Below are 23,407 nucleotides of genomic sequence, written 5' to 3'. Positions count from 1 at the left end.
AAAAACTAAGTCCATCCTTTCTGCTTCCACAGCAGGTCAGAGGCTCAGTAGCTGCAAGGAGCTGCTGATCACATGACAATCTGCACTTTAACCATTTTTAGCCCTTTAACACTAAACAACAATTAGTTGATGCTTTGCTGGAATTATGGCATCAAAACACAAACAGAAAAACAAGATAAAAACCAAGAATCCACTAAACATACAAACTAACACCAAATAATGATACAAATCCATCAAAGTAACAAAGTAAACTGTAGTCCTTAATATCAGCACACTGCTGCTGCTAAAATGAGCCGTTGTTCTAATGCAGATTATTACTAGAGCTCCTAGAGAATTATTTCTCCTTATTTTAGTGCTGCTGAGCAGAGTGTGGACAGTCTCTGGTTAAAATCAGCATCAGCTGAGGATGTTCTGAAGATCCAGGTTGAAACCCTGATTTCATTTCAAACCATCAAAGTGAATTTAAAGTCAGAGTCAGAGAAAAGAGCAGAGAGGAGGCAGCTTGGTCCAAACTCCTTCTTTCCACCTGCAGCTGTTTTCCAGCTGTTCTCCACAGGTGGAGGCTGGATGTTTGGGAGGAGAGAAGCGGCACATTAAAGCTCCAGATGTTCACAGCTGGATTCTTCCCACAGCAGCTGGAACAATTGCACAGATGAAATGATTGAGTCCTGAAAAATGGGATGTTTGGATGTGATCAGGTCTGCAGATGCCACTGACTGGGATTTGTGAAGAAAATGTCTCTCAGAGCTGTGAAGAGCTGTGCTTCTTTAGAGGGAAAGCTCTGAAATCTTCACTCCTCCCATCCAGTGGTGTTCAGGTGGGCTCAATGGAGCGCACCCAGCAGGACTTGATCTGAATCAACTCCATTTGATTTCTAAGCACAAAGAAAAAGCCTCTAACAGTTCTGTGTGTATTGATGGAAAATGGCTTTTAGTAAAAAGCTCCAAGTGTGGATCAGATTTCTGAGCTTCAGCAGCAACCAGAACTGTTGCTTAAAGCTGAAGTTAGAAGTCAGAGAAAAGCTGCAAAAGAAAATCAAAGCAGCGACTCAGACGTTCTTTCCTTCCATGAAGCTCATTGATTGTTGGCAACACATCACACACAGCACAGTAGAAACATGAAGCTTCTGCTTTTAAAAGCAACTCATGGCTTTCATCTTTTCAGCTTTTAGTGCAACACAAACATCTGGACTAAAACTGATCTGAGAGCAGCTTCTGGTTCCTGAACAACGGCTCTGGAACGTTGATTTCTGCACTTTTCCAGCACCTGGAACATTCCAGCTCCACAGTTCACATGTTAGCTTGCTGTCAATGTTGCTAGTAAACCTTTAGTACGTGTTCAGTGGACAATTTGGATTCAGCTTGACAGGAGAACACCTCCAGATGTTACTCAACACATTTCATTAAGATATGATGTGGAATTTCACATTTAAAGCTCATCAACATGTGACTTTACAATTCTATTGATCAAAACTGCTGAGGTTTACATTGCCACACTAAGTACATACTAATTACACAGAAAATAAAACAAGGTCCAGAAAAAGCTGAACTAGAAACAGGTAAGTATAAAATGTTGAAATGATGAAGAACATTTCCATAGTTTGCTGCCACAGAACTTTGGTTCCAACAACACAATAGACGGTTCCAGCTGGATTCCCTCAGAGCTTTCAGGACATCTTCTTGTCAGCCTAGGCACGGCTCATGGAACCATCTGCCACACGTGTCCCTGGATCTGCACAACAACTTACAGAATATACACATTAGGGGACAAGGAGGAGGCTTTTGCTGGCTTCATGCTATCTTTTCTTCGTCACATTTGGTTATTGAACAACTACAGAACGGGTCAAGCTATGTTCCAGAAAATGAGTTTTTATCAAATCAATAAATGATTAAAATCTGGGAGTCAGCCCCAGGTAAGATGGCCGCCACATCAGCTCAACTACTGGGAAGCTTAATGAAATGAACTCAAAGAATTTGACATGTATTGTTTTCTAGATTTCTGTGGAGGTAAATGTTCTTCATCCAAACACTGACTTCTACAGCCAATCACTTTACTACCTTTGGAACACAGAGAAATGACTTTTAAAAGTCACAGCTGCTTCTTTAATGAAGTTATCTCAGTAATATGTTCAGAGGAAACTCTCCTGAAGTAATCCCTGGGGATTTTCCCTCACCACATCATCATTATCATCATTATCTTTTTTACAGTGTATTCTAAATACTGATATATCTATAACAATGGCACATAAAACATGTGAACACAAATCGCTTCATTTCACATATTCCACTAAAACAGTACATCCAATAACATCCAATTAAAGGTAATATTATTTTTTTCATTTTAAAAGCCTTGATGATCTGCTTTCCCTCAATGACTGTTAGACCTGTATTTTTACTTTATGCTCTAAAACTAAGTCAGTCCACAGATTCACAACGTTCTGAATAAGCTTTGTTACTGAGGTACAGGTATACAAATGACTAAATAATTACAAATGCTAATGCGAGTGAGCAATCAGGCCTTCATCTGACTTAGTAGCTGACTAAGCTGGCATTTAGTTACCTGCAGACAATCTGAAAGCCGTCTACTGTTTTCATGTTGCAGATCCTGCTGAGGATTAGCTGAATATAGCATGATCACACGTCCATTATGACACCATGAAATGCTCCACATGCTGAGGATTCAGTTACTAAACGGCAGAAAATCAGCAGCAAACAATACATTTACTCAGCCAGTTTGTAACTGGAGGCTCTGGCTGCTTTTACCATAGAACACAAGGAGCAGTTGTTCCATGAATCAAAGTCTACAATGGCAGAAAATAGGTAACATCACCTTTATGGTTCCATGTGTTCCATCCACTAAGATCAGCTCCATGTTCAGAGGTCACACTACCACATCTTCATAGAAAACAAGCTTCCATCCTTTTCTGTTGCTGCTATGTGTTAAACTACAGGATCATTGTTATCTGTCAACATCCAGATCATATTTATAATGAAGCAATGCAGTTTGCAGACAATCCCAATGAAGTGTGACAGAGTTTGTGAAAACCAGGGACGTGCAGAGGGGGGGGCGGAGGGGGCTTGATCACCTGCCCCTTTGCCCCTTGGTGCCCAAAGTGCCCTTTTGTCATTTTTTTTTTTTTTTTTTTTTTTTTTTTTTTTTTTTTATATGTGTGCGTGTTTGTTGGTGTGTGTGTGTGTGCATGTCCAAAAGAATAATAATTTAGATCTACCGTGGCTGGTTACATGATCCACATAACGTACCCTCACTCTGCCCTACTTTTCCTCTCGCAGCTCCCAGCTCCGCTGCCTCACGCTGGCCAGTCTGTCCTGCCCACTGAGCTATATTATACACTGGAGTGCTAATCACCGTCTGTTTGAACGAGTCGCTTTGAAGCCACCAGCCGCCATATTGGTACTCCCTATTTTCCTCCAGTAACTAGGGAATATGTGCGCTGCAGCATCGAATAACGAGGATTTTCTCATGTTCAGGGGGGGCTTAAAACTTTTAAAATGTCAAATGCCATATACTTTTATGTTATGTTCTAAAAATATCAAGTACTGAGAAAGTCATGTGCTGAAATATTTTGCATTTTATTCATTTAAATATATATGTTTAACATTTATAAATATATAAATAATAATGTACAAAAACATATATTTACATATGCGTATACATATATATACATATATACATATACACATACTTATATATACATATATATATATTTAATATGAATAACATGTAAAATATTTCAGCACCTAATTTCCAAGTAGTTAATAGTGTTAGTACATCCACTGACTGTAGAATTACCTGTGAAATATTTTCACACAGTCAGAAAACTGCTTGTTGTTGCAACCAAATCCTATGGGATTCTGTGAGAGTAGGGAGTAGCAAGATGGCGGCCAGTGACTTCAGTTTTTCGGCAAAATCAGCACTCCAGTGTATTATATAGTTCAGTGGTCCTGCCCCTTTAAATCTGCAGCACACTTGACTGTGCTCTGTGCTGTTTAACTCCACTGTCATTGGTTATACTGCTTTAAATCCCGCCTTCCCTCTTTCTGATTGGCTGTTTTCTAGTCTGTCCATGTGCGTGCGTGCTTGCTTGGAGCGGAGAAAACTGAAATCTCCGCTCCAAGCAAGAACGCACATGGACAGACTAGAAAACAGCCAATGTGGTAACCACAGTGGTAACCAGTGGTAACCACAGTGGTAACCACAGTATTCCTGTATACAGGAATACTGTGGTTACCACAATTAATACTAGGCTACGGAACTAGTCCCAGTTAAGAAACTAATTATCTGCAGTAAAATATGTGAAAGCTGCTGAGTGCAGTTCTGTAAAGAAGCAGGCAAAAGAGTTTTGATTTATGGAACTTGAGAAATGTAAGTAACCAACGTTAGCATCTCAAAATAGCATCTAATTCTGAAGTATAATGCATTTATCAACAGAAACCTAATCTGTTTTATAAAACTAAATATTTTGTGCCAGGCTGGAGTTCTGAAGCCGGCTGGAAAGATGGAAAAGCAAAGACTGTAGACTATTAAAAATTGTGATTCTTAGCCACAGCTGCCTGAAAAAGAAAAGGTGAGGGTTTCCCTTTTACCAATATTTCGTTGCTATTATTGTTTAATTTTTTTGTTGACCCTCTGATGCAGTTCAGGTATAAATAGCAGGTGATATTTATTTTATATGATATACAACACAACAACACTATATGCTGCCTTAACAACTGCTATATTTTGTTTAGACTTTTACTTATTTATAATAGCGTAATTAGGATTTCACAAAATGATAGTGCTATTTATTTCACTATTTCTACTTCTAGAATTAGAATTACGACAAATACAACCGAGGAACACTATTTACATTGCTTTTATTGTACAAAGATTTCCACACTGTCTATTAGTAAATTAGTGCAAACCAGGGGCGGAGCTAGACATTCTTATCATCAGGGACTTAATCCATAAAATATTACTTCATTACGAGGGTAATTTGGTACACCAAAAAGTAAAAAGTATTTAATCTGTTGATATGGTCGTAAAATTAATTTAATATAGGCCTTAACATATCTTAAAGTTTTATCTGCTGTTCTTTATTAGTCTTACTAGTATATACCAATAGTATGTGGTTCTCATTTGAGTGATGAAATGGACAACCACTCATGAAACAATTCAGTTTTGGTGTCACCAATCTTACTTAAAGTACAGTATTGGGTCCTCCATGCTCCTTATGTATTAAGATTTACTGCACATTTAAACATCGACAACTCACTATTGTTAGGGAAATAATTTAATTGTCTGAGAAGATGTAGGTAAGGACAAGCTGTTATCTACACTTTAGATATATGATGTAAGAAATGTGTTTGGAATGTTGCAGATGGTAAAAATTGATAGGTCTCTGTTGCTGGTAAGTTCAAATGCAAACTTTTTCAAAGTGGGAAAAAAGTCTCAATTCAACGTTCATCAGATCAGGCGCTGCTTTATAATTTATAATAATAATAATAGAACTTTATTGATCTCACAATGGAGAAATTCACTTCTGCATCTTTACCCATCCCCTTGGTGAGCAGTGGGCTGCCACTGTGCGGCGCCTGGGGAGCAATCGGGGTTAAGTGTCTTGCTCAGGGACCCAGAATGGTAGTCTGTGGGAGTTGAACTCAGAACCTATGGGACCCAAGATCAATGCTCTAACCACTAGGCCACCAGATTAACAAAAAGCATCTAGTGTGTGTCGTGCTTATAAAATTTGTATAAATGTAGTAAGAAATACTGCTTTTCTTTTTAGACAGAAGAAACGCGCCCTGACGCTCAAGTCAAGCATAAAGAAATAGGAGCATGCATACTGCGTAGGACCAATGATGTCAGAGCAATGAAGTGTCCCTAGGGTTAAAGTTCAAATCAAAGTTCAAATCAAACCTACGCCCTTGATTCCATGTTACATTCTTTATAGTATGGGTTGGTACATTTCAGCCGGATGTATAGCAAGGTATGTTTCTGTATCGTGTTTTAAATCCGTGCCCCATGTGCCCACTTTTAACTTTGAGCACCTGCCCCTCCAACGGTCTCTGCACGTCCCTGGTGAAAACCAAATGATCTGCTGAAGCTAGATGTGGCCAGCAAGGCAACAGGGATGCAGCTGCGCTGTTTTTCTCTGCCCACATCATCCAACCTATTGCTGGGACATTTACAGTAAAGCTTAACACTTCAGGGCCAACCTAAAAACCTGCCTTTGTTACACATGCAGAGAAACTTTATTACTACATAGAGACCAACATTTTAAGCTGTGCTCATTTTGAAGAAGATTCTTGACATTCTTTGGAAGAGTTAAATGTGACAGTGATGTGTGTTTGAAATGTGAAATAAATGCAGTTTATGTAAATAGTAAATGGTTTCATATTTATGAAGGTGTGCTGTGAATCCTTGAATAAATAGCTTTTTACCTCTTGGTGCACCTTTTAAATTCTTTTTTGTCTGGGCCATCTTTTCAACTACCTTAGTGATTTCAACCAGATGTTGACAGTGAACACCTCATGCGTATACGGAGCTCTAGAATGATTCCAGTTGCTTTATGTCGTTGCCGTTGCTCTCTCTAGCTGCCCTTTTGTCTTCTAATGCTCCAGTTTAGTTCAACTCTGGCTAGATTTCACCGTGTTAACTCCAAACTTGTTGCAGTCCGCCCTCATCATTCTTCCTTCAGCCAAGATGCGGCTGACACTCATGTTTGTGTGGAAGCAGAATAATAATCAAATAATAAGAAGAAGCTGCTGCATATGTCTCTATGCTTGCATCCAAAGCCTTGAGTGAAGGCGTATCATGAAGGGGAGAAGTTGCCAGGTTCCATATTTCATAAACTGTTTCTGTTGGGACTCAACTGGATGGCGTAATGCCCAAAGCTTCTGACCACAGATGTGCTTAATGCCACAATTTCTGCCATGCAGTGAGAGGCGTTTTAGTACCAAATGTTTCCCTCCTACATGCACTCTGGACTGGAAACACTGAGAGCTACTTTTTAGGATCTGATTGAATGTGACTTTGTAAAGAGCCTTGAGATGACGTGTTGTGAACTGGCGCTATAGAAATAAAATCTAATTGAAGTGAAAACATTTTAGTGTGGTTATTGTGGAGCATTACCTGATCAAGGCTAAAAAACATTCTTTGGGGATTTAACAGGACATGAAGTTTCTTTTTCTTTGTCTCTATGTAACTATAAATGTCATCAAATAGTCGGCTTTTATCACTTCCATGCGTTTCATATTCCACATGACATAAATGTCTTAATGTGGGCGTGGCCAGCAGATTTTGTAGCATCTCCCTAAACAGAGCTTAGACACTGAAACAAGGTTTACCACTTTGCAATATACTCTAGTTGCATATTCTATATATTAGCTCTACATGGCAATATTTAGCCCTAAAATCCCTGCCTGGTCCTACCTGATGCCATCAGTATTTGTTCACCCAGAGCAACTCTTTCCTTTTCCATGTTCTTTTTGATGTAGAAAAGCTGATGGCTGGAATATTTGGAAAAGCTTTCCTCACTTCCCTTGTGATCTAAAAAAGGCAGAATATTAATTTTGTATTCTTTGTAATATTCAATAGTTTGTTTGTGTTGTAGTTCCATATTTCTGCCAGCAGGGAGCGTATTCACAACTACAAGCTCTACGCGCTTCTTCTTTTGTCTTTTTTCTCTTTGCGCTGATGCCGTTACTGCAGTTTAGAGAGAGTTAGAACAGGAGGCGTCAATATAACTAGTTACTAAGTAAATACTGATTAAAACTGTGTTATATCTTGAGTTATTGATCCTAGGAGATTATCTGCACCTGCCAGGAGGGTTTCTGGTTGCGGGACATCACCGTGTTGTTGTGTTTTGTCGAGTGAAAACTGCGGTGAGTAATGATGATTAGCGCTTAGCATAGCATGCTAACTACTGCTGATTCTGGCTGATTGCTCACTGATTTCATGGAGAAAGTATCTTTCTTATATTGTTATGCTTGGAGACGATGTTTAAAACCAGCTGGAGACAGATGAAGGTATATGAGTGAATTGATGATGTAAAAAATTGTGTTTTGTGTAAATTATCTGTGTTAATTGAGCTATTGCTGCATGTGATTTGTACTATTACTAAATGCCAACTAATGCTATATAGTTAAGCGAGCTGGTTTTAGGAGCTAAAACAAGCAACAGTGTGCTTTTGAGTTATTGAGAGACAGTAATTTAATGAATGATTAACAAACATGATTGAAATGTGATTTAAAATAATTCATATACACCATTTTGTGTGTGTGGGCTGTTAAAATATTAATTTTATAGCTCTATGTGATACTTTGTCAATTTGAATGGTTCACGTTAATTGATTTAAGATTAAAAAGAGGATAAATACTGTACAGTTGATTTGGGTAAATGTATAAAAAGAGAAAGAGATTAAAGTAAAAGCTGCTGCTCTATGCAGGTTGTTTTTTTTGTATGAGTCGGTTTTGATCACTGATCTCTATTATACACTGGAGTGCTAATAGCCGCTGTTAGAACGAGTCGCTGTGAAGCCACCAGCCGCCATATTGGTACTCCCTATTTTCCTCCAGTAACTAGGGAATATGCTCGCTACAGCATCGAATAACGAGGATTTTCTCATGTTCAGGGGCGCTTAAAACTTTTAAAATGTTAAATGCCATATACCTTTATGTTATGTTCTAAAACTATCAAGTACTGAGAAAGTCATCAATAAATGTCACTACACTGAAAAATAAAATAAAATGTTACTGTGTGTAGTTTAGTGCTAAAAATCACATTTCTTAATGGAACACATTTAGTTTTAATAAAAGCTTCATTATTAAATGTGTTTATGGGGATTATCTGTATTTATGGGGCTGCAGGTTCTGGTCCTGCTGGGCTCCAAGTCTGAGCTTCTGCTGCAGCCACAGCATCTTCTCCATCCGCATCCTGAGAGTGGAGGACGGCGAGCCGCCACCAGTCCACGCCGTCAGCGCGTGAGTAGCCGGCGCCACCTCAGCGTCTCTGAGCGTCTGCTGTGCTAACGGTGTTAACGTCCCGCAGGTTGTGTCTGTGCCACCTGGCAGGCTCTGAGCGCAGCTCCAGGACCCAGAACAAAGGAGAGGACCTGAAGGAGGCTGGAAACATCAACGCCTCGCTGCTCATTCTGGGCAAATGCATCAAGGCTCTGCAGCACAACCAGCACACCAGGTAGGACCTTCATGGTTCTGGGAACCAGTTCTGGTCCTGGAGCGTCCTGAGTGACCCGCTGTCTGCTGCCTCCAGGCTCCTGCAGCACGTCCCATTAAGGGAGAGCAAGCTGACCCACTACCTGCAGGGCTTCTTCTGCAGCAGCAGCAAGGCCTGCATGGTGGTCAACGTCAGCCAGTGTGCCTCCATGTACGACGAGACCCTCAACGTCCTCAAGTTGTTGAGCCTTAAGTTCTGATATCCAGTTAGAACATCAGTTCACTCCCAAACATTTAGCACTGCTGTCTTTGTAAAATGAACTGAGCAGCAATCTAATCACAACGGGGAAACAGCCATTATGTTTTTGACTCAGACGATTCATCAGCCTACCTTCCCTAAGATCACCGCTGCATGACTGAAGAACTTCCCCTGGAGCCGCAGCACCAGAGCGCTCTGAGGTCTCGGTAGAGCCGCTTGATGTAGTCAGGATCCAGCAGAGAGAACGCTGGACTTGCTTTGGCTTGAACGGACATCAGCCTCCATGAATACCAGGTCATCCATGTTGCTGTTCATTAACACCGTGCTAACTTTTCCACTGTGGAGGCTCGCCTTGGTACATTCACATAGCAGAGCCGTCCGCACCAAGTGACGACCCAAGATGGTTTAAAATGTCCTGGTAAGTTCTAAGAGGCCACTTCTTCATGTCATCCTCTCAGTCATGAATAGTTTAAGGCTGCGGCGCTGACCTGCCACTTCCATCGCTCTGCAATTATTGGAAATGTTGCTGCAACAGTTTATCTCCAAATGCAGCTTTGATGTTTGATTCTGTTGCTGCTCGGTGTTGTGGGAGTTTTGGGTGGAATATTAAACAATAGTAACTGAGTTCCCATCTTTACTAAATGACGAGACGGTGGTATAACGTTCCAGCACTTTTATTGAGAAACAGAGCAGAGATTCACATAGATGGAAAGTAATCGCACCCCACGGTTCCGCTGCAGTCTCTGTCTGCCCTGTCTCTGCCTGCCTCGCTTTTCGGGCTTCCCCTAATACTGCACTGTGGCCTTCCCATAAGACAAAACAAAGACAGTCTATCGTAAACAATCAGTATCCCTCAGCAGCTGCAGCATTTGGCCTTGCAATCAGAAAACAGTGGATCTTATACACAGACATCAGGTCTCCAGGCCTCCTCTGTCCGAGTGGTGTGAGGTCATAGTGACTTCAGAATAATAATTCTTATAACATTCCTCTCTTTTTTTTTTGATGATGGCGTCGTCAGCATCAAGACAAAACAAGATGACCCATCACTTGGAAATGTGAACAAAGCACAGAGGAACCATTTCTGTAAACTCGTAAAGTGGGACCCAAAGGGTTCCCGTGTTGGAACCGGGTAGTGCTGGAACTTTTAATACAGATCAACATGAATGCTTCATAGAGCTTTAACACACAAGATCAAAGATTTAGCTTTTGTCCACAATTTAGGATTCATCTAATTAGGTAAGGCCTGTTTTAGGTACCTATGCGCACATTATTTTAAAATTACATTAGACTATGGTAAGCTAAACCCTGTTCAGTAACCAAGGTCGAATCCGTCTACTCTTCCCCACCCTGAATACCCTCCTACTCCTTTCTCCACTCACCCCTACGATGGACAATAATCCACCACTCCAAACTTACAACACCAGGAGCAAAGGCAGGAGAGGTTCAGTGCGGGCAGGGGAAACACAAGAAAAAGCTACCCCTAGGGGGCAGTAAAAACTGGCAAGCCCCCCTCCCAGGGAGATCTGCTCTCGGCCAATCTGAGCCTGAAAACCCTGTATTGAATCTAAGTGTTATCATTACCAGCTAATATTAAAGGGATCTTTAGAGCCAATCCGATCCTGGTTCTTCCTATATCAAATCAAAAGGTGCATAAACCATAAATCCTTGTGTGTCTGAAGCAAACAGTTTCCATTTTTTACCCCATAAAACCATATTGATCAACATGATGTAATATTAAAGTGTAGATCTCATAACACAAAAAAATCAAACATGTGAGTCAGTGGAACAGAGCAGTTAAACAAACAGCAACACAATATGAGAAGAGTCCTAAACGTCAAGAACGCAAAGTTAAGAAAGCCTTCAGGCCATTCAGGCACAAGGCAGAAAATAATCTAATCGCGCTTAGGGTCTCTTCAGGCAACTCCTCCCGTTGAAGAATAAGGAAACAGAGTTCTCTGGCTTCTTCATCCCCAGTCCTCTTCTTGGTTCCTCCTCGTAGGCTGGACGATTGAGCTGGATGGTAATAAGTGTTCAGTTCTGGATGGGCACTGAGCATTTTATTTTGCATTTCTCTCTAATAAAACACTTTGTGAAGATGGTCTGCAGACACGAGTCCTTGTTCCCACTAGAGAACAGAAACAAGGTGTAATTAGTGTTCTTATCAAAACCCCTTTCATGTGTCATTTATTAAAACATCCTCCAAGCACTTTCACATTCAAGATATTTCTGTGCACAATTATTTAGCTCTCAGAATTCTGCAATTTAATTATTAGTTAAAAGAGTAATCTTTAAGTTCAAATGTATCTGCAGTAAATTCATAATAATTCTTAACAGAATGCTTTCAATGTGTGTCTTAACTGTTGTTGTCTGACAGTTGAAGTTCTCTGCAACATAATTTCATCAATATATTCGTTTCATGACATTTCCCATTTATTTTGAAAACCCAACTGAGAAAAAGAAAACCTTTCCATGTGAAAGCCTTTTCCCTCTCTCCCTCTTTTTTTTTTTTTAAAGTGAGGTGCTGTTCTGCACAGAAAAGACAAAATATTTATACCATGCTGTTACTGTTCAAGGATGCCAAGGTTCTACAACACAAAACAAAGCAGAGAGCAGGAGAGAACAGAAGTTTTTTTGAAAATGTTCTAACATTGTTGAACAACCAAAGCTACTTAAGCAAATCAGAATTAGTTCCCAAATTAATCCTAAAATAAAGTAAACCATACATGTGATTATTTATTTTCTTAAACTGAGGATTAAGGACTTTTATTAAGAAGTTCTTGGGTGAACGCGTCTCTGCGTTCCTATTTGTCTAGGCCTCTGCAATCTGATCTATGATCTATGTATTCTTAGTGCCTGGTCAGGAAAGGTTAAGGTTCTCTGAAGCTTTCTGTTTTCAGCAACCCTGAAAACCCCAAACCCTTTACAGTCAGTGTAAGGTGTCAGATGACATGTGGGACCACCTTGTCGTCCCTCTGGTTCCACCAGCTGTGTCAAGTCCACAGCAGCTCGTCCTGGGTGCCATGCCCCAGGGGTCTCCACACCCCCCTGTGTGGAACGTCTCTCATTGTAAGGATCTCACCTTACGTCCCGTTCAAAACAGGAGTTCCAATGTGGGGTGTCTTTGCTGCTTTAATGTTCCTCAGAGAAAACCTTCATTCATTGATATCACCTTCAAGCTGTTACCCTTTTATCATCACAGCCCCCCAACCATCCTGACCAGATCCAAAATGTCCCCATAATCTAATCTAATTAAATTAATCTTACTTATTTTTTGTATGTAAGACGATAACCATTAAATTATCCTGATCTAAAAGCTGTCAGGTTAAAGGTTTGCTAAACTCAGTGTTGTGTTTTTTCCCTTAGGATGTTTAACTGGTTAATAAGACTATTGAGATATTTGTGTTCTAGTTGAAAGAAATAAAATCTCCATAAATATTGTAACCATTGTACCCTGATGCTTTAATCCTAAATTTACCCATGTTAGTTAGTAGGATGTGTCATTATGCTAATTTTTTTGCAACCTTATCCATTTTAGCCAGTAACCTTTTCTTTGCGTTTTATTGATGCCTGCCGGATTGGCAGAAATCAGCTTACTCTAAGATGTTCATTAAATGAAATGCTATTTAAAAGTTCAGATTACTCTACTTATATAGTGAAAACTAATTAATTCATTTATTTATTTAACTGTTGATATAATACCCACTTAATTTATTAAGTTGCTACATGATTCCATCAAGGTGCTTCTTTAAAAGTTTTCACCTTTACATAATCTTTATGTGTTTTGTAATGTGTGTTTTGTTTTAATTGTGTACAACAAAATCTGAAGTGAAATGCATGAAGTCGTGTCTGCAGAACTCATCTGTGTTTGTTGTCGAAGGTTGTCCGATGCTTCAGTCATAGTCCTTCATTGTCCATTTTCAGTCCAATGTCTGACTTAAGCACAACATTCTTCTTCCCTTCAACAGTCCATCCTCCAGTCCTCACGCCTGCAAACAGAATGAATTCTGCCAGCATTTTTTGCCAAAGAAAACGCTCCATATTGAAAAGAAATTACAGCAAAGCAGTCACAAACATTTTAACTACAGTGTTCCCTCTAACATGAAAAACATAAAAGAAACAAAATGATAGAAAAAAAAATAAATCAAACTTTGTCTCTGACAAAATAAAACTCAAAACTGGATCAGGCTGAAGTCAATGACATCACCTTTAGTCCTTGTCCCAAGGATCAGCCCCCATGGCACTGCGGCACTGTTTCTGCATTCTCTCGCATCTGAGAATGTCTAAAATGAGACTAAATCTCTATGTTAGCACAATCCTATCATATTGACCAGGTTTCTTTGCAAAGAAAAAGAAGCAGAAAGATAGAGCTGTTAATAGCAGAAAGCAACAAACATCTTTAAGACACCACCTTTCCTGCTGGAAGATCTCCTGGCATAAATGGTTAAAACTAAGTATAATTTAGTGTCCAAATCTGATTATAACTCCTTACCGCACTGCCTTTTCAGAGTCTCCTGTTGGCAGAAAAGTGGCGTCTACTTTAATCTGAAAGCAATAACTCAGAGGAAAACAAGAGTGTTAATAGCATGCAGTTAAAACCCTGGTCCCCTTAGTGTCCCTTTAAAGTGATGTTTTCCCTTTTTTTTCTCTGATCCTGGGAAGGTTTCTATTCTTTACCTTTCCTTTGAAACTCTGTTCAAAACACCTCCAAAAGAAAGAAAACAAAAAAACGAAAGAAATGAACCAAAAAAACTAAAACAAAATTGTTTTCCAAGGAGCACAATTATGTCTTTTCCAATATGACATAGGTTTTTGACTTATTACAAACCTTTTTGATATCCTTCTGGTCCTTTGACCATGTGTACTTGCTGTTAGTAATACTTTTATTCATATATACCTTTTCAATCTAAATTGGTCAAGTGTGAAACTTTAAAACAATGATTTTTCCCTTTTAGTTTTTGAACATTATACCACCGTCTCGTCATTTAGTAAAGATGGGAACTCAGTTACTATTGTTTAATATTCCACCCAAAACTCCCACAACACTCGGTTGGAGAAAACAGGAAGAACGATCGTTTTAGTTTAAAATCAAGTTTGACTGTCAAAATAATTTCTTGTTAAAGGAAGCGGTCCGATAAAAGTCCGTCTCTAGTTCCTAGGCTGGACTTTTCCTGCTGGACCTGATGAATGGAAAGAGATTTTGGACCTGACCTTGAATCTTGACCTTTGGCCTCAGACTTCCCTGACCTGATGAGACCTTCAGAGAGCAGTTCTGACGTAACGGCATCTCTCCTCAGGTCCGACCCGTTTCTCACTGCCGTCTCTTGTCTCCTGTAGGTTCTGCAGAGGCAGGTGGCGCTGTTGGAGCAGCTGAAGAAGGAGCGAGCAGAGAACCTGCTCCTGGAGGCCCGCGTCAGAGAGGAGGTCGGCCAGGAGTTCTCTGAGCTCTTCTCTGACGTGCAGAAAGACTTCAAGTGAGACGCTCCTTCCCCTATTTTTAGAACCGGTCTAGAAAGAGATGATTAACCGGACCTGTGAGAGATTAGTGGTTCTGAAAGTGAAGGACCTAAAATGCTGAAGGCTCCAGATGATCAGAACCAGCGGCCCAAAGGTGCAGAAACACAGCTGGTTTTATGAGCTAAAACAATCAACAGTGTGCTTTTGAGTTATTGAGAGACAGTAATTTAATAAATGATTAACATCCTGGGACAGAGGACATCCTGGGTCAGAGGACATCCTGGGACAGCTGGACATCCTGGGACAGCTGGACATCCTGGGACAGCTGGACATCCTGGGTCAGAGGGCATCCTGGGACAGAGGACATCCTGGGTCAGAGGACATCCTGGGACAGCTGGACATCCTGGGACAGCTGGACATCCTGGGACAGCTGGACATCCTGGGTCAGAGGACATCCTGGGACAGAGGACATCCTGGGTCAGAGGACATCCTGGGACAGCTGGACATCCTGGGACAGCTGGACATCCTGGGTCAGAGGACATCCTGGGACAGAGGACATCCTGGGTCAGAGGACATCCTGGGACAGCTGGACATCCTGGGACAGCTGGACATCCTGGGTCAGAGGACATCCTGGGTCAGAGGACATCCTGGGACAGCTGGACATCCTGTGTCAGAGGACATCCTGGGACAGCTGGACATCCTGGGTCAGAGGACATCCTGGGACAGAGGACATCCTGGGTCAGAGGACATCCTGGGTCAGAGGACATCCTGGGTCAGCTGGACATCCTGGGACAGAGGACATCCTGGGTCAGCTGGACATCCTGTGTCAGAGGACATCCTGGGTCAGAGGACATCCTGGGACAGCTGGACATCCTGTGTCAGAGGACATCCTGGGACAGCTGGACATCCTGGGTCAGAGGACATCCTGGGACAGCTGGACATCCTGGGTCAGAGGACATCCTGGGTCAGAGGACATCCTGGGACAGCTGGACATCCTGGGTCAGAGGACATCCTGGGACAGCTGGACATCCTGGGTCAGAGGAAATCCTGGGACAGCTGGACATCCTGGGTCAGAGGACATCCTGGGTCAGAGGACATCCTGGGACAGCTGGACATCCTGGGTCAGAGGACATCCTGGGACAGCTGGACATCCTGGGACAGCTGGACATCCTGGGTCAGAGTACATCCTGGGTCAGAGGACATCCTGGGACAGCTGGACATCCTGGGACAGCTGGACATCCTGGGTCAGAGGACATCCTGGGACAGCTGGACATCCTGGGACAGCTGGACATCCTGGGTCAGAGGACATCCTGGGTCAGAGGACATCCTGGGACAGCTGGACATCCTGGGACAGCTGGACATCCTGGGTCAGAGGACATCCTGGGACAGCTGGACATCCTGGGACAGCTGGACATCCTGGGTTAGAGGACATCCTGGGTCAGAGGACATCCTGGGACAGCTGGACATCCTGGGTCAGAGGACATCCTGGGACAGCTGGACATCCTGGGACAGCTGGACATCCTGGGTCAGAGTACATCCTGGGTCAGAGGACATCCTGGGACAGCTGGACATCCTGGGTCAGAGTACATCCTGGGTCAGAGGACATCCTGGGACAGCTGGACATCCTGGGTCAGAGGACATCCTGGGACAGCTGGACATCCTGGGTCAGAGGACATCCTGGGTCAGAGGACATCCTGGGACAGCTGGACATCCTGGGTCAGAGGACATCCTGGGACAGCTGGACATCCTGGGACAGCTGGACATCCTGGGTCAGAGTACATCCTGGGTCAGAGGACATCCTGGGACAGCTGGACATCCTGGGACAGCTGGACATCCTGGGTCAGAGGACATCCTGGGACAGCTGGACATCCTGGGACAGCTGGACATCCTGGGTCAGAGGACATCCTGGGTCAGAGGACATCCTGGGACAGCTGGACATCCTGGGACAGCTGGACATCCTGGGTCAGAGGACATCCTGGGACAGCTGGACATCCTGGGACAGCTGGACATCCTGGGTTAGAGGACATCCTGGGTCAGAGGACATCCTGGGACAGCTGGACATCCTGGGTCAGAGGACATCCTGGGACAGCTGGACATCCTGGGACAGCTGGACATCCTGGGTCAGAGTACATCCTGGGTCAGAGGACATCCTGGGACAGCTGGACATCCTGGGTCAGAGTACATCCTGGGTCAGAGGACATCCTGGGACAGCTGGACATCCTGGGACAGCTGGACATCCTGGGTCAGAGGACATCCTGGGACAGCTGGACATCCTGGGTCAGAGGACATTCTGGGACAGCTGGACATCCTGGGACAGAGTACATCCTGGGACAGCTGGACATCCTGGGTCAGAGTACATCCTGGGACAGCTGGACATCCTGGGTCAGAGGACATCCTGGGTCAGCTGGACATCCTGGGACAGCTGGACATCCTGGGACAGCTGAACATGGGACACAGCAGGAAATTCCCCGCCCTTCTGACATACAGGTATGACACATTAATGATAACAGCAATGTTCTATAATATGCTTGTGCTGCACTAAACTAAATGGTGGAAAATGTCCTGCATCCCTTTAATAAACACTGAGCAGAGCTCTTTTCCTGTCTGTAGCGTAGCGACTCATGTGACTACAGAGTGGTCATCCTGATGCGGGAGAGAACTCAGGGCAACAGCGTCACGCAGCTTCACAAGAAGCTGCAAGAGGAGCACAGCGCAGCGTGGACCCGCCGCACGCTGGACTACTTTGCTGCCTGTGAGCCCTTCACTGACTCCTGTCTGGTCGAGCCGCCAGTGTTCTCTGCCCCCCCGCCCCTCCCGGCCCTCCCTAAACCCAAGTGGCTTCTGGCTGTGTACGCCAGGGACGTCCTGTCACGGCTGCCTGAGGTAAAGGCCAGAATAACCTCTGTGTTTGGCTCCGTGCTCAAGATGGACTCCACCAAAAAGGTAAAAACAATCAAATGTGAATGATTGTAATTGCTTTTATTCATATATATATATATATATATATATATATATATATATATATATATATATATATATCAGGGTTCCCGCGGATCCTTAAAAAGTCCTAAAAGGCATTGAATTCTGTAATATAAAACTAAGGCCTTAATTGGCATTAAAATGTCTTAAATCAGTCTTTCTTAGGTCTTAAAATTGTTACCAGGTCATAAATAGGATTTAGTTTTTGTAATCCTTACCAAACAGTAAAATAATTGACACAATTATATATATTTTTAATTTACCGAAAGGCTCAATGTAACTATTATTGGTTCCGTCCCGATAGCGGAAGCAATAAAAACTGTTGCGGCCGGACCATAGCTGCAAAAAAGAGTTGGCGCTGGTTATGTTGTGGTTTTTAATACTGATTTATAGTTTATTTTAGTAGGGAACAAAACAAAGTTTGTGCATTCAGTTCAGTAGTTGTTAAAAATATATCTGTAATTTGTGTGTTTTTTAGCGTTATTCCTATATGGAATGTTTTTCAAACTTTTAAACATGTCTACTGGGCCACAAAGTAATGGTTTATGTTAAAATAAACATTTGGGTGAAGTTGTCGCAACCAGGTTTATCTTGTTTATCGTGAAGTTGGCCTTTGTTAGAAAATGTGAATGTAATCATTTTATTATGTGAATGTAATCATCTTATTTTTATCAAGTTATAGCCACCTGGCTTGTTTTAAGAGTTTGCCTTTAGGAAAGTTCTGTTGTATTTAACCTTAGGCAGGAATAACAAATAATTATCTCAGATAAGGAATCTCTTGCTCCCTTCTTTGCTTTCCACCCCCATGTTGTAAATTCCTGAAGCCTCCTGACCCTTTTTAACCCTCATGTGGTAACCTCCTGACTCAACCCCCTTTGACCCTTATGATGACCTCCTGATAATGTGTGAAAATAAAAGCAAGAGGACAGAAATGACCCAGCGCAGATGATCTCAAACTGTCAGGGAGTGAAATTCTCCGTTTGGGTTTATCCTCTGTCCTTTCTATAGAAATGTCTAAAACTTGTGTTGTGTGCTCTTCATTTCTAGGATAAAAAGGGGTTATTGTTAATAACCCTATCAGCCTGGTGCCGTGACCCGGATCCCAACATATCAACTCGCTGACGAGAGGAGCGGACACGCTGAAACCCACCGGTGGTCGGAGTCAAGGACCTGTCTAAAGTCCCGGGAGGTAATTTCCTCGCTGGGCCAGCGTCGTAGGTTAACTCCTTTCGCCAACGAGGGATTGACGGGATCCGACCGGGAGAAAAGCACACCACAGCAAGTAAGTTTTAAACGACCGGTTAAAGTCCGTCGTTCAGGGTTTCGGGTGATTAAAAGTTCCCCGAACAGGTGTACAAGCGGTTTTAGTCCCTTGTAACGGGTGATTAAAAAATCCCCGAAAAGTTAAATCGAGAGGTTTGAGTCCCTCGAAGCAATACGACCGGTTTTCAGTCCGTCGTAGAATTAAAGGTAGCTAAAATACTCAGGTTAAAGTCCTGAACGGTACCTTAAAAGAGAGAGAGAAAAGAAAGGAAAAAAAAACAAAACAGGATTAAGGTCCTGGTAGGTAGATAAACACAACGCAAAAGTAAGTAGGATGGGTTCAGGACAAAGTAGAAAAGGAAATCCCACAGGGGATGAAAAGTTTATGTATCAGATTGATCCAAATAATTTAAAATACTTGGAGAAGTGGAAGAAAAAGTATAAAATAGATGGTGTGTTGAAAGTGAATCAATGGAAAAATGTTTTGTGTAGGCTAGAAACAAGTGCAAGTACGAAAAGGGGAGAAACAAAAATAAAAAAATAAAAGAGCTTGAAATTGCGCGCTGTTGGTTAATTCAAGCACAAAATAGGCAGGATGCGCGAGCTAAAAATAAAGCAGATCATCAGACAACTGTGATGTTCGTGCGCCCTGAAGATAATGAAACGCAACCGCGCGGCCGCAGGCAGAGACAGCCCCGACCTGCAGGAGGGGGTGGGGTGGCTGATGTACCGGCGACTGCAGCGCCGGTCCGTCAAAGCCCCACTTCATCACCTATTTGGTCTCCTACAATTTTAGGCTCTAGACAAAAAAGAACCCGCCAGTACAATGCTTCAGTAACGCAAACTATGGTAGCAACTGAAGAAGACAGACCACCACCGTATAACCCCTAAACCCCCCCAGGGATGTTTCAGATCTGTACCCAGACCTGGATGGACTGAGTAAATCAGATCATTCGTTATCTACAGACCAGTCCAAAGGATTGTATCCTATGGTGCAGGTCGCAAATCCTAACGTAGGAGCTCAGCAGCCTCAGACAATCCCAGTTTTCCGTCCATGGTCGCTAGAGGAAGCTAGGAAAGCTGTAGAAGGGGTAATTTCTCCGCAGGAAGATCCAGAATTATGGATCCAGGACATGGAGGGAATTTATAACTCATATGGTTTAAATGGACATGAGTTCGGACAAGCCTTACAGTCGTCAGTGGGAAAACATTGGGGTAAAATAAGAGCGAATTATACAGGCAGAAATCCACAAGGCGGAATATTTGATCATCAAGCACAAATGGGGAACGAGCAGAGACAGCAGTGGACAGCTGTAGCAGATGCCGCGCGTGCAGTTTTCCGCAGGAGAGCAGATTATGGACATTTGGGGTCCATAAAACAAAAAATAGGGGAAGACGTAGACGAGTTCAAAATACGTTTTGAAAAAGAATATAGGTTTCACAGTGGCATCCCGCACGCTGACGGAGATGACACACCATATCAGCAACAGCTAAAAAATATGTTAATGGGAGGTTTCCAGCCGCATATCTCCGCGTGGGTTAAAAAACACTTAGTTACACTGGCAACGTCTAATGTAACCACAGTTATGGAATATGCGCGTCACGCTGAAAAAAACGTTAAAAAGGGAAGTGGTGCGTCTGGAGGGGGGACACAAATTTTCTGGGCAGATCCTACGTGTGACCCAGAAGAAATATTTTCTTTCCAAGCCACCGGACCGTCTCGACGACGTCGAGGAGGTTTCCGAGGAGGCAGGGGCGGTCATAAGAACCGAGGGGGCTTTCAGCCCAAATCAATAAAAACAGATGAGGGATGCTGGAATTGCGGGTCACCCAACCATTGGTCCAGGGAATGTCCCAATCAGACACAAGCACCTCATCTGCGGGGAAGGGGAAGAGGCCGCAGGGGCGGTTCTTCATATGAGTCGTGACTAGGGGCTAGAGCAAATGTGCATCCAGAGCCATCAAAAACAGTAGATGTGTATGGAGCATGGGACCTTTTAAGTACATTAAAAGAAAAACCATACATAGTACTTACAATTAATGGACAGCCAGTTACCTTTTTATGCGATTCAGGAGCCTGCAAAACTTGTATAAAAGATAATCTTGGACTAAAAGCATCCAAAATGCCCATTTTTGTTAAGTCAGCAAACGGTCAAACATCCCAAGAATGGATGTCAAAAGCAATAGAAATAAAAGACCCTCAAACAGGAAAAAAGTTGCATGTTTCTGTAGTAATGTCACCAACTTGCCCCATTAATCTGCTAGGACGGGATTTAATGGAAAAATTAGGCATTGCAGTTTTTCCAACACAGGATGGAATGAAAGCTGTCCGTGTAGAACATGTAATGTCGCTGCAACAAAATCCTCCTGTGTTTTATGCACTATGCTTACCATATCTGCTCCAAATAAAAGAGAAAAGTGAACTCATGCAAAATGCTAGAAGCACATTGTCAAATCCAGAGGATGAAATTCCGTTAGCTGATCTACATACCACTATGAATGTGTGCTTAACCCCAGATGAAAAGTTTGCAAAACAGTTTCTGAAACAGGAAACTACAATTGTGGCTACACAAAATATGTACACAGATGGGAGATCATTCGCAGCAGTTACTGTTATGCTTTCTACACAGATGCAAAATTTGTATGGCTTACCATGGGAACCTTTTTTGTCATTGTTTAAGACCAGTGAAGCACAGTGGAGAGATACAGGCCCGCGTGTAAAAGCTGCAGAAAGAGCGTCTGATTTTCAGCCGTGTCCACACAAAACAGGCTGGCTTTATAGCCCTAGTACAGAACTATGGAAACAGCCTTACAAAGTTCTGTTTGATGCAGAACCTCGCGTCCAAGATTTAGCATGAGATAAAATAATCCAGCATTCGTTGCTATCAGAATCCGATGAAAATGATTTAAAAAATATCCCAAATGCTTTGTGGTCCACAGGGCCAACTGATGTAGGACTATTGACAACTATAGAACCAGTTAAAATAGTTCCTAAATCTCAATACAGACCACGAATAAAACAATATCCGCTAAAACGTGAAGCACAGGAGGGTATAAAGCCAGTTATAAAAAATTTGTTGGATGCAGGAATAATTAGGCCATGCCCAGATTCACCATGTAATACGCCTATTTTTCCTGTACAAAAAGCAGACGGAAAGAATTGGCGCATGATACAAGATCTCCGAGCAGTGAACCTAGCTGTACAAACACGCGCTCCGAATGTCCCAGATCCACACACATTGTTAAACACACTGGATCCTGACAGCAAATTTTTCACAGTGATTGACCTAAGTAATGCGTTCTTTTCAGTACAAGTGCACCAGGACTCTCAATTTTGGTTTGCTTTTACGTTCGAGGGGAAAAAATATACGTACACACGCTTGCCACAGGGATTTGCAGACAGTCCTACAATTTTTACCCAAGCCATTTTAACATGCTTGGAGAGCTTTAATCCAAAGCATGGAAGCCAAGTGTTAATGTACGTAGATGACCTTTTAGTTGCGTCTAAAACAGCCGAACAGTGTAGGGCAGATTCTTTGCAGCTGCTACATCATTTGGCTAAAACAGGAAACAAAGTGAGCAAAGATAAAATGCAGTGGGTGCAGAAACAAGTCCGTTACTTAGGCCATGTTATCTCAGAAGAAGGTAAAAGGATACAGGAAGATCGAAAAACTACTATAGCAAGTGCGCCCAAACCAGTCACTAAAAAACAAATGATGTCTTTTTTGGGATTATGCAATTACTGCAGAGTTTGGATTCCACACTATGCAGAGAAAACTCAGCTTCTCTTAAATCTTATCTATGACACCCCGATGGCCATGTCAGAAATAATCCAATGGACCCCAGAAGCAGAACAGCAATTTGCAGAGTTAAAAGCAGAGCTTATCTCAGCAACTGTCTTAGCTCTACCAAACTATCAAAAACCATTTATCCAAACAGTCGACTGTAAAGCTAGTTTTATGACCTCTGTGTTGTTACAGCCTCATGGTGATAAACTCAAACCTGTAGCTTATTACTCAAAGAGATTAGACCCAGTCGCCGCAGCCCTACCCCCGTGTCTGCAAGCTGTTTGTGCAGCTGCCATGGCTGTGGAAAGTTCAGCAGAGGTCGTGCTTTTTCACCCTACTACTTTACTAGTCCCCCATGCAGTCGATGTGTTGTTAATGCAAGCAAAAATGAATCTCCTTTCACCTGCACGCCAGTTGTCGTATACAGCCATACTTTTGTCACAACCTCATCTGAAAATAAAAAGATGTACAGTGTTAAATCCAGCCACATT

At 42.4% G+C, this 23,407-nt stretch overlaps 1 protein-coding gene and 1 long non-coding RNA gene across 2 annotated transcripts in view; both read left to right on the top strand.

Annotated features, from left to right (window-relative positions):
• Positions 1-23,407, top strand: part of LOC118561913 — a 716,353-nt gene that overhangs the window by 686,937 nt on the left and 6,009 nt on the right. The window contains exon 4 of the mRNA XM_036134150.1: positions 17,497-17,829. Coding sequence (XP_035990043.1) covers positions 17,497-17,829 — 333 coding nt within the window. The remainder of the gene's footprint in view (positions 1-17,496; positions 17,830-23,407) is intronic.
• Positions 7,829-9,984, top strand: LOC118561887. The gene is made up of 4 exons (XR_004930337.1): positions 7,829-7,883; positions 8,868-8,981; positions 9,049-9,195; positions 9,271-9,984. It is a non-coding gene; the product is annotated as an uncharacterized LOC118561887 (long non-coding RNA).

This window comes from Fundulus heteroclitus, unplaced genomic scaffold, assembly GCF_011125445.2.
Source record: "Fundulus heteroclitus isolate FHET01 unplaced genomic scaffold, MU-UCD_Fhet_4.1 scaffold_75, whole genome shotgun sequence".
NCBI classification, from domain to species: Eukaryota; Metazoa; Chordata; class Actinopteri; order Cyprinodontiformes; family Fundulidae; genus Fundulus; species Fundulus heteroclitus.
This window is presented reverse-complemented; position numbering and strand designations above follow the sequence as displayed.